General features: G+C 35.9%; 1 protein-coding gene across 1 annotated transcript in view; it reads right to left on the bottom strand.

Moving 5' to 3' along the window:
- The window catches only part of CNGB3 (cyclic nucleotide gated channel subunit beta 3), a 66,226-nt gene that overhangs the window by 15,159 nt on the left and 38,343 nt on the right, over positions 1-12,724 (bottom strand). The window contains exons 8-11 of the mRNA XM_054059017.1: positions 11,501-11,587; positions 10,190-10,254; positions 6,473-6,595; positions 1,731-1,872 (exon numbers count right to left, since the gene is read on the bottom strand). Of these exons, the coding sequence (XP_053914992.1) occupies positions 1,731-1,872; positions 6,473-6,595; positions 10,190-10,254; positions 11,501-11,587 (417 nt within the window). The remainder of the gene's footprint in view (positions 1-1,730; positions 1,873-6,472; positions 6,596-10,189; positions 10,255-11,500; positions 11,588-12,724) is intronic.

Here is a 12,724-nt window from a genome sequence, read left to right as displayed (position 1 = left end):
ACTAATCATTTGTAGGTTTTAGCTTATTCTTCTGCCTCATATTTCTGGACATGGATGAAAAATATAGATAATGATTTTCTTAAAAATCCGTAATAATGCTACTCTGTATTTGGTGTGCAATGTAAGTCAGAACTGAAGCAAACTGGGCTCATTTTCTCTAATAACATCGGCTGCCACCACAAGAATTAAGATCCTGCCTCTGTTTAAATAACTAGGAGAATCTTAATCAGTCTTAAAAAAGCACTTAGAGAGCTGAAAGGTCACCTTGAAGATTTCAGTGCAGGAACATCATTTAACATTCCAACACAAATGTAATTTAGTTTTTAGAAAGTGGATGAATTGCTGTTCATAGATATTCCTTCTTCAAAAGCATAACTATTTAAAAATGGTTTTAGTAGAATGGCTTCATATTGCAGTGGCCAAAGATTAGAGTGCCAGTGGGCTGAATTTTGCTTTTCATTATAGAAGTGCAATGGATTGCAGTAGAAGTAACAATTTTTAGCCAGGTCTGCTAAACCAGGAATAACTCAGTAATTTCAAGAGCTCTTTGTAAACAGGAATTATAAAAAAACTGCAATGAAGGTGTTTGTGTGCTGAGATTTAAGGTCTGAGTCTGCAAATGACTGTACTGGTTATAAAAACTAATCTGCAGAGTCTTCGTGGTGAGTGGTACTTTTGTAGACAGTTACATCAATTTAGGAAAAAAATATAAATATGCAAACTGAAGTTTAATTCAATACAGTTAAATTCAATAGTTTTCCTGAAGAAATATTTTATATTAACTGCTTTCTTTTATTTTTGGTAATTCTTGTTTATGGATGAATTTTAAATTCTGTAGGCATGAGTCTGTTTGTGACAGTTATCCTTGTGCACTTCTAATCAACAAGAGACCTATGCAATTTTTCACTGTTTGATTGAATGTCAAATGCTGTATTCAAAATAAAAATTAAATTTCAATTTTAATCTTGATTTTTTCATAATAATTCTTTGAGCATCTACAAATCAAAAGATCTAGAATGTTTTCTGTAGGAATCCATTAAGACACAGTCTCAGATAGGAACCATGGCATTTGCTCTTCTGTAGGCAAGGTATTTTGAAACCTGTGGATCTAAAGCCCATTCATTTGGAAATATAAATGATTTGCTGTGCTATGTGTTTTGGGGTTTTTTTCTCCTGCCAAGTGAGAACCAAGAGAAATAGAAACCAGTTAATTTTCACACTAACAAAGGTATTGTATTTATGGAAGAGAGCAGAATTCTAGTTTGACAAAAATCAAGAGATTTACATTAACAGTATTGTAATGGTAGTACTATCAAGCATGACTTATCCAATAATTTGTACATATTAATATTGTACCTACAGTTACAATTTTTTTGTCAGATTTAACAGTACAATGTGAACATCAAGGAACTGTCTCCTTGACTGTGAGGAAGCAAAAAGGACTTAGATGTAGTTTCAAGAATCATCTGCGTCCTGTAGTGTCTTGGCTATAAATCAGCTTGTGTGCAAAAGGGTTACTAAACTGACAACTAATTAAACACATGTATTTGTCAGAAGAATAAGTACAGGTGACAGTTAAATGGAGGGACATGCAGATGGAAGCTAAACTATTTCCCAGAACTACACTGAATTAAACTGAATATATCATCACTACATTGCCGTAGATATATAGATATAGCTAGATATATCTATATATTTGAATATATCTAGTTATTCATTTTTTGATGTACCTGACCAATTAAGCTGGAGAAGACAAAGACACCCAAGAAAAAATTCAGTAGTTGAAAAATTATCTCAAACAGAGTTTGTGGTTCTGGAAGGCCACCAATGGTGATTAAAGTACGAACCGCCCAGTAGTAACATCTCAGATACCTGTGGATACAGACAGCATTTTTGTTATTGACTGTAGCTACTTTTGTGGTTGAAGTTAAGCATATACCTAGCTTAGTTGAGCCTTTCAGTGATGCTTTTCAGTCCAAAAGACCTCAGCATTTTTATAAAGGGTTATGATTTTACAAATGATAGAATTATATAAGTCACATTGAGCTGAATGTTCTCACTGGTGGTAAAATATGAGTATATAGGAAATGCAGCAGTTTCTCACTGTCCTGTGCTTGTTACTATAGGAGAAAAAGTAATTAAGTGATTCCCTCAACCCCAATGGCCTTGGATGACAGATTTGCTAAGTCCACCATGACAGACAATATAATCCTAACTCTGGGAATGTCTACAAAGAATGAAAGCAGCTTCTCAAAGGAATTTAGGGGTCACATTCTTCTTTACGGCGTTGTATATCCAAAGTGTGAGAGGTTTTTTTCAGATCTGCCCACCCTTTTCTGAAGATGCAGTTAATACAGTGTTTTCTTCTGTAATGTTACTTCAAAAGAAACTTTCTGCTGGCAAAGTCACATGATATTCACTATCTCTTAGGCACAGGTTTCATATTGTCTCCGTTTATGCCTTTTATTGTTTCTGTGTTAATCTGAATGGAAGTTATACAGTTGAAATATAAAGCAGAAATGAGATTGTAAATTTCACTTAAGGAAAGCCAGAAAAAACAGACTCCTATTTCAACAGTATAACCAGCTCTGCTTTCTACTAGCTAGTGTCTGGAAACCATCATTGCTCACCATACTGCTTACTAGCCTGGTCTAAAATTACTGTTGAGGCAAACAACATCAGACAAGGAAGGTATTTTCCCTCTGCAGACTCTTTCTGAATATGTTTATTCTTCAGGCATTCAAACTACTAGATTTTTCCCTAAAATAAGTCCTAGATATTAAAGCATTCATTCACATTTGCAGTGAAAACAGTGCCAATAAAATACCTTGCAATATTCTACCAATAGAAATATCTTTTTCATAGAGTCCATTTCAGAATATGCTAAGCTTCTTACTCAGTTTTGGTTAATACAGGTAAATGAAATTGTTATGCACATGGCTATCAGATTTTAAGGTGGTCTTCAAACATTTATTTCAGCCCATGGTTGCATTATTTCAGGGCTCTCACATTTGACTCCCCTCAGATTATAATCAGGATGGATTTAAGCAGAGTGGAGAAGTGGCCTTTATAAAGCGATACTCTAACGACCTCCTTCTTGGTACCTCTGGAGTGACTTTTTCATCAGATGGCTGCGGGTATGATGATCTCAGACACAATGATGTAAACTACAAACTTTTTATCTATAAAATATTGCTGCAAGTAGCAGGTCTGAAAGCATTAGTTCTGACATGAGCTGGGCCAGGCATTCACGTACTGGAGGCACAGTATAGCAGGCACTGTGGGTGTGTCACATCAGAACTATTGCAAGTACAATGTATAGCTGATATCCTCAAGACACCTTTTAGCATATGCTAGTGCTTTGGGCAATGCATACCAAAGAAGTAGAGCTATTCTACCATTTTCTGGGACTTCCAGATATCAGCTAAGTCTATGCCCAAAGCAGGAAGGCAGCAAGGCACAGAGAAACATAATCAGGATGTAAATAGATATCTTGATTAGTAAATATGCTGGAGAATTTTGCAGACTGCTTGTGGGTGACTTATAGACAGCAGAAGAAATGTACCATGAGCAAAGTTGGATTATTTGTTTTCCCTAAGTTTAATGCTGACCTAGGGAGTTTGCATGAAAATTCCAGCTCCCTAATTTTAGTTTCCCCTACGCAGTGATGAAAGAGACATACACTTCCACAAGACAATTCAAAATGACATTATGTTCCTGCCTTTAATCCCTTTCTAGAGGATTTGTCCATTTTCCTGAGGAATTAGTGAGACCAATCTCTAACTTAGGTAGTTATATGAGATTGTAAATAAACACATATAATTCAAATTGTTCACTTAGCTATAATTAAGAGACATTTTCAATATCCTGCTGCCGTGGTTGCATTATGATTTCGCATCAGGGATACTATCCTTCTGCATTAGGAGGGACAGATGTCTGTCTGCCTAATTATACCAAGCTCATGAGTGCAGTTTTAATGCTGGAAACATCTTGTATGACTTAATTTGGGTGTGTTGCAGGTGGGTGAATTTGACTGCCTTTTGCACCTCAGGTCAAAGGCTTTGAAGGCTGCCATGCAAAATACCTCAAATCTTCTTGGACTGGCACTAACACTTTATCATCTGGACATGAGCTGGAAAAGAATACAGCTAGCAGAAATCTGCAAAATAGCTATGTTGATAATTTTCCTTGTGGTTTGGGTTCTGTGTACAGCTGTTAGTTATAAATTGAAGTTCATCAGTTAGGATGCCTGCGCGGGAACATAAATATAACCAAATTAATAAGGGAGACTGCTGTTTGTATATTCTTTTTAGCCTGGAAAGGAAAAGAAAAAGGTCCTAGAAATGTTAACATTTTTAAGAACTGGGTTTGTCCATAACTAACAGCATTTTTGGACACAGTAGGGCTTCTACATAAAACATTCATGCCACTAAATCAGTGCCAAATAATTTGCTTTGGGTCAGTGTAACCTGACACTACTAGGATTTTGATTTATTTGTCAAACTGCCTAGTGTAATTTTTTTAATTAGCTAACAAGCTGTGTTTGTCTTATCTTCTTTCTGAATATGTTCCCATTCTACACGAGAACAATGGCATATTTTGCTTTACATATTGGCAACTTGGTCTGCTGTGTAAAGGGAAATTACATCTGCACTGCTGTGCCATAATATACACTGCAGTTCTGTTTACTTTTTGTGACATATTTCCTAGAATGTTCTCTATTCCTGCTCTCCAAAAAAATGAATATACTTAGAAGTATCTTGTCTGATATGTTTAAATTCACATTGCATCTCCAATAACAACTAATGTTCACCGATACCTCTTTGTCAAAAATCCCCAAATACTGTGGATGCCCCATCCCTGGAGGTGTTCAAGGCCAGGCTGGGTGGGGCCTTGGGCAGCCTGATCTGGTGGGATGTCCCTGCCCATGGCAGGGGGGTTGGAACTAGATGATCTTTAAGGTCCCTTCCAACCTTAACTATTCTATGATTCTGTGGTTTTATGATTCTATGATTCAACAATCAGATATATGTCATATCTGATTCTCTAAGGTGATGACTATCCCATACAGAAGTCATTTGTTGTTAGTGGGATACTAAGCTGTACTTCATGAAATGCAGCTCAACGTGAAATGCTCTTTGGGGTTCCATGCACCTGTTCTCTAGGCTGTTCTGAAGGAGCATTAAAAACTGGAAGACTGAGTAAGCAGTCTACTTTTGGAGTCCTCAGGTTGCTCAGTCTTAGTTACCTTATTTCTTGTTATGAGGCAAATATTCCCAAGACTGACATTAACAAAAATATCTATAATGGAAATTTGTTTTGCATTTTTCTTGTCAGATTTCTGGAAGTCTTGATCCTGCAAATAAATGCCTGTGTATAACTTCACTTGCATAAGTGGTCCCACTGAGCTCCATGAGCCTGCTTGCACGTGTCTGGCTGCAGTACTAAAGTATTTGAGTAGTGTGTGGAAAATTCGGCCATATCATTTTTTAAGACAGAATCATAGTTTGTAAAAAATCAATACTGCTTTACACAAAGTGTGTTTTACTCTCAAAGGCTATTTTCTTACCCTTCAAGATAGTGACTACAGAGCAAACTCATGAAGTATGACAAAATTACAAGCAAGAAGACCATGTCTCCAGAAGAAACGTAAAAAACTGTTCAAAGGGTGACTTATGAGAGTTATAGTATATTATATGTGGTTTCACAAAGAATGCAATTAATGAGCAAATTGATCTTCTACTGCTTTAACTATGTTATGGCCTTTGAAAGAAATGGACGTTTGTACATCTGAACCTACTAGATATATTTTTAAATAACTACACACAAAATTTATTATGACTCTGCTATTTTCTTTTGCTTCCTCTCCATATTCCTCATCTTAATGAATGCCCCTTACTTGGCACCCTGCCTAGTGCTGTTGCAAGGAATTTGCGGAAAAGTGTTCCAATATCCAGTCCTACTCACTGAACACACTCTGCCACGTATTTAAGCATGACTTTCTCAAAAGATCAGAGAAAGTGGGTGGAATTTTTTCAGACTAGTCATCGTGGTTCCTCAAGGGGATAAAATGCTGCAATTTAGTGACACAGATGCTATGTGGCAGGAGGAAAATTTGTGCCCCTGATTCCTTTGAGAGAATGTTCTGCAATCCTTGTAACAGTTCCCATGTGCATATGCAATCAGTAAGTTTAATTTATGACCCTTGTTGCTTTCTAGGTGTTTAATTAGGTTAGTGCTTAGTGCTGACTTGTAAACCTATAAGAGCTGAAAGTGGTAAACTGATTATTCACTGCACCCACCCTCCAAATATGTGTTAGTAATGAAAGCCGCTCATCAGCATTCATGGTGCTATGTTTACTATCCAAGCACTTGTAAGGTAAGGGCGTACCCTGCAAGAAAAAGCATGAGAAAAGGAAGGTGATGCAGGAGCAAAATCAACAAAAATCTCTTGCAAAATGAAAGGACTTACATGTTCCCTTCGCCATCATACACCCATCTCGTGCTGCCAAGTCCTTCATAGTCTGAAGCCCAATAATACAGGCATGCATTAATGTGCAAGATAAACAGCAAGTATCCGGTTGTTCGAATGACCCTATAAAAGTTAACAGATTCTGTAAAAACAACTGATATTTTCCCTTCCTTTTAACATGGAACTCATTGCTTTTTTTGACGAATAATGTTTATGTTAAGCACCCACTAAGCAGTTCCCTACCTTATTGACTCTGGAAAAATAACTGGCAGTTACCTATCTCTCATGTTTATCCAAGGTCACATAAATATCTTTCCCAGAATATTCAGAGTTGGGGTAATTTTTAAATTGTGGTTCCCTAAGGACTTTATAATCCTCTTCTTTAATTACCTATGATTATTTACAGAAATTTGAAGCTATATTAATGAAGATAGAGGGTTAATGTGTTTGCCAAACTCTGTTCAAGATAGGCTCTAAACTTGTGAACCAAAGCCAAGAAATATCTCAGGTCAGAAGTGAACTTTACAAGAACTGCGCTAGGAAGCTTGCAGTAGATCAGCTGAACAGTGTGATTTAGTGGCTACAGCAGGAGTTACATCATTCCTAATCCATATTCTTATGCTTATGGCCAGTTCTTTGAAGAACACCAATGATGTACTACTTAAGTCCAAGCAGCTTTCTGTTTAATACAATAATGATCTCATTGTATATCCTCTGTTCGGTGTGTGTGGATCAAAGAAAGTTCTCCTGGATTTAACACTCCATTCAAATATTCATACAGGCAAGGGAGAAATAAGCCGGAAAAGTATGGGACTTAGCTAAACACAGGAAGGCTGATACGTAGTGATTTTATTTTATCTGCTACAGTTAGATTTCAGTGCCGTGTTCAGTGACTGAGTGCCTGGTTTTATGAAAATTTAGTAAGTTCTGACTAAGTTCAGTCTATAAACTAAGTTAATGGGAGCTAACATATCTGTTGTTGCCTCTGTATTATGCATTCATTTGCTGGTTCTTCAAGTGCCATTGCATACCCTCCCTTGTTTGCCATTGAGCAATCTACCTACGCATACTCTTCTTTTGGATGTTGACAAATGAATGCCACTTCTCTGTTTGAATGTTGATGTGCTTCCAGAACAATTCTGTTATAGTTTCAAGCTATTGAGAGCAGCAACAGTGATCCAGTCCTATTGAAATACTGACCATGGTGGGTCTTGTGCACGTTTGAATCCATGCAAGTGGACTCCTGACATCTGAGTAAAGATTCTGGAAGCGTTTGGTACAATATATGTTATATTTCTCTAGGCACATATTGAATCTACCAGAATGGGTAGATAAGATGTAGTAACTTTCGCTAGGTCTATTTCTACAAACACAAATTAATGAGTTTGTGAAGAGATTCCACTGAGACACACACACATGCAGTGTAGAACTTCAGCTTGATATTATACAGTTAATTGGTGCCATATTGCTCAAATGATGATCAAACCAGGATCTCAGAACAAAATGACATTGCTACATTAAAATAAAATGCAGCAGTTTGCACAAACAGCTCATCATTCTTTTTATATTTCTTTACTCCTGTTTGTGCTTTTCTTCTCAATAATGACCTCTCTTTTCCATTTGTCCTTTTTCTTTTCTTATCCTAATGCCTTCTAGTAAGCCAATGAAAAAATATTTTCCATATAAATGTTTTTACCAATGAGACCCTCATAAACTGAGAATCAGTGTTTTCTGAAGTATGTTCTAAAGCAGCATATCAGGGCACGGTCTAACATAATAGATGTTTTTGCAAATATAAAATATAACATTTAGGTAGCACAGTATGCAGGATTTTTTTTTCTACCACAAACCTTACCAATCCACCGATGGGAAAGATGCTAACCCTATATATGCTGAGCAATATTGAAGTCCATGTGCTCTGACACTGTTTTTCTGTACATCTTCAAATGCATTTAAAATTGCATTTTAGTTATGAAGAGTGCTCTGCTTCACACCATTCGGGTTTCTGGCCTCTTAAGATTATGAGGTAGAAAACGGATTAAATTTGTAATATTTACATTCTACAGTTTACATTCTACAAGTGTTTTAATACTGGAAAATGTAAGTGGGCCTGTGACCAGGAGACAGCAACACACACTGTTGTGGCACTCAAACAATACTATGGTACAAAACTGTCTAAATCAATAATGTAGAACAGCTTTGCAGGGTAACTGTCTCTGTTCTTCCAGCTACTGCATACATTTTACAGGACCAGTGAGATGTGTGTCTTAGCATTTCTAAATGAGCACCACCTCTGTTTTTTTTTTTAAACACAAATCAACATCATATCCTTCAAAGTTAGGCTAGATTGAAGATACAGATTTCCTACTCTAAACTCCTTCTTTAAACAACTGTTTCCCATTCCATACTTCTATTCAGTGTGAAACTCTATCCCTCGAAAAATTGCCTTTTTGGGAGAAAATTAGTTTACTAGTTTGTTCCTGTTTCTTTGAAATCCGTATACACACATCATTATTGTTACATACAAAATAATTACTCGACTCAAACCCATCTATATTAAAAATCTGTATCTCTTAGTACTTACTGCAATTGGAGATACAGAAAAGTCATCGAATTATGACTCCAAAGCAAAGGAAGTAATATGGAAAATAATTAATTTTAAAAGTTCTCAACATTAGAAACGGTTGAAAAATATAAGCAAGACAGACAAAACCAATTCTTTTTATTGACATTAGAAACTGGAGATGGTATAGAGGCAGTGATTCAGAAGCTGAAAAGTAATTTCTTCATCTTGTGGAAAGCCTTCTTTTCTACCAAGAATTTAAAAAAACAAAAACAAAAAAAACCCCAAACTACCAAAGACTTCAATAACTGAAAAGAGAGGGCAATATAAGAACGAGCTTTGTGGAGATCAGCATCTCAGAAATATTTTAGCAGAAGTTTCAAACTTCTAAGTTTTGTTTTATTTTGCAGGCATATGAAAATATGAAAAAGATGACGTTTCAACCTCTTTTTTTAGTAATTGCACAGAATGAACTAGGGCTAATGACAGTGAGAGCAGATGACAATAATGGTAACACAGTAGATGGATTCATTTGGTTTTAGCAGCCTCGCTGACTGCTGAAGAGCCTATGAGACTCGCAGTACACGTCTGTGGACTACTTGAGTTGGATCCAAAATTCTTCCTGTCAATGCAGAAGGTGAGAAAATTGTGCAGCAGACAACTTCTAAATTGGTTCTCATTCCAAGTTTAGTCAATGTCGTGGAGGATCAAGTTTCTGTATATGCCAAGTTCATGGTGAGAGCATATTTGAAGAAAAATGTTGACACAGACTAAGCTCATGACTCTTATTAAGTACAAATAAACAACTGCTGAGAATTTGGCACCGCTATTAGCAACCTAAAGAAACCATTCTTTAGTTCTTTCAATAAAGAAACTTCTGATACTTCTGATCAGTTAAATTTTGACAGGAGTTTCCATTTGGTCAACATTTTGTCTGAACCTGGCTAGCTGAACTGAGCCAGATTTTATATGAGTGAAGTTTTACATTTATTATTTTAATGATTACAATAAAGACAGATATTTAAAAAAATCTTAAATTGAACAGTTAAAGATGTATCATATTTCATCGAGTGTTTCACTGGAAACTCATGAAATCAATTGAAATAAATTCTGTGCCAAGCTTTGCAGGCTACATGAGTTTAATAAGCACATACCTGTAGATGTATGCTTTGTCCAGAATAGCTTCCAAACGATCATTAAACTCAAAGAATGTGTTATGCTGAATGGAAAACAAATGACAGTAATCCAATCGCTATTCTTCACCACACATCTTTTTCTAATAGTACTGACATTAGTTCACATACATATTTTGGAAATAATGGATTTTTCAGTACTCTGTCTTTCTTTAAACATTTAACTAAAAGGTGAAATGCAAAGCAAAGATGAGAATTGAGTTAAACATTATTTTGAGTATTCAGCATCCTGTTAATCAAACTGTAGAAATAACCTTGCTGTTTAGGTCAGACTGCTGCAGATGAATAACTTCTACTTCTTCAAACATATGTAATTGCTTGGGCCACTTTATCCAGGACAATTACACACACAAAAATCCCTTTTTACTCTTCTTGAAATTCTAGTAATTCTTAGTAAGTGATCGTATGTATCAAAACCCATATACCAAAAGAGACTATGTCATAACAATTGCTGTAGTATTGAATTACTCCTGTTAATTATTTGTGTTTTACCTTTAGTGAAGCCCTTAATAGTCACATGTAGCTTTTCTCTTTGTTTTTATTCAGTGGACATCTCTTTGCCTAATACTAGGTACTGTTTAACTTTTCATTCTTTCATATTGTTTTGAGGAGCACCGTCGTTTTATTCTCAGAGTCCTTGTTCCACCTCAGCTTTAAATGAGATCCATTTTTATCAACCTATTGCTTCTATGAAGGTGAATGTATTTAGCCACAGAATGACCTGCTAGGTAACATGAAATGCAGACAACGATGCTGTTGTCTAGTACGTTCTCAGTCCCTTCATTACACATCTCCAGATGTCTTTGGATTCAATAACAAAAGTGGGTTTACACGTGTTAAATATGCTGTGTGTAGTTTACATTGTCCTTAAAAATCCCTCCCTTACTTCTTAGCATCTGACATTACCAACAGAAGGGGAAAATACATTGCTATTCATTAGTGATTTAAATTATTATTTTTTTTATCTTTGAAAACTAAATTGGTAATTTAAGATTAATTTAAATTAAATAATGGAAAAAACCAGCCTGAATCACAAAACACTTTTTGAAAGTATGAAATAATAAAGTTAGAAGAAAAATAAGAGAATAAAGGCTTCATTTGGCTAAATTATATCTTGTGGATTTTGTTGGCTAATGCACTGATTTTGTGGCTTGTACTGAAGATATTTTCCAGTTTCTAAATTTCATATTCCTAAATATTTTAAGCAACTTCCCACTGCATTGTAAAATCATTTATGTATGGTTAACCATCCATCACTAATACAGATCTTACCTTTAGTATCTTATTTGCTCTAAATGCTGTGTTAAATCCGAAGAAGAAGTATAAAACGTCAAACGGCAATACTGATATCACATCGAGCTGTTAAAGAGCAGAGAGGTCAGTTTAAATTTCACAATAGTCTTAATGCATTTACTTGCTGTTAAAAATCTACCTTGTTTGAATCATGGTTATGTATAATATTTGAACAGTCAGCAAGCCAATAACTACCAAAGTTCTGGCAGGAAGATTATTTCTTTGAAAACAGTAACAGCTTTGGTCTACCCTGCTTTCATGTCCCCCGTGCCTGAGATTTTCATCTGTTTCATGGGGATTATCAACATTATCTCAGATATTTGATTACTAATACATTCTGTCACAACTGTTAAAGTTGTGACAAGAGTAAAATGATAGGCATGTGACTGGTGAGCAGAGGTGGGGAGAGCACTCCATGAGCACTTCTTTGTAGTGCTATATCTTTTAAAACCAGGCTGCCTTAAACAGTCTAGGGGAACACAATGAATAAGACTCTTTGCTTGCAACCTGCAGAAGATGTGTGTTCCAAACTGCAGGTTCATGACAGGATGGTAAGTTTGGATGTTTGGTTTAGTTTGGTGTTTGTTTTTTTTTTAAGAAATATTGATTTTTGTTATATTTGGATGCTTCTCATATCAGTGAGATTTTCAACATCTCTCTGCAGTGCATCAGCTGTGTGATTACTCTTCTTATCTACCTACTTTATTCTTTCCAAGAGTTCTGTGGAGAGAGGGAACATTGTGGTAAACTTGGATTTGCCTTTTTAAAGCTCCTGTGATGCCTTGCTCTGTTGTTGATATGATTTGGGAACAAAAGAAGGATGTTGAACTGTAGGTTTCACCTCACTGTAGTCAGGAATGACTTTGCCCTGAGAGACTTAATTTATGTTGGCAGCAACTAGCCTGCAGCACTGACCTTTTATTCTGTGCAAGTAAGATGCAGTTAATACCTGAATTCTGAAAAAAAAAAGCAAACCAAACAAAAAAATCGCTTAAGGGCAAACATGACCTCCCTCTCTCAGAGATGTGTCTAAGGAGGCAACATTTAGTCAGAAGTGCTATAACATCAATAACTGTTAATTATTATTTAATCACATGACAAATTCCCAGATTATATCTATATCTTGCACGTGCTGAAAACACTCAATTCTCCTTAGTTCTGCATAAATTAAGATCACTAAACATACTGCAAGTGTGAACTTAA

The sequence above is a fragment of the Cuculus canorus genome, chromosome 2, assembly GCF_017976375.1.
Source record: "Cuculus canorus isolate bCucCan1 chromosome 2, bCucCan1.pri, whole genome shotgun sequence".
In the NCBI taxonomy this organism is placed as follows: domain Eukaryota; kingdom Metazoa; phylum Chordata; class Aves; order Cuculiformes; family Cuculidae; genus Cuculus; species Cuculus canorus.
The sequence above is the reverse complement of the archived record's forward strand: the minus strand, read 5'-3'. Positions and strand labels throughout refer to the sequence as shown.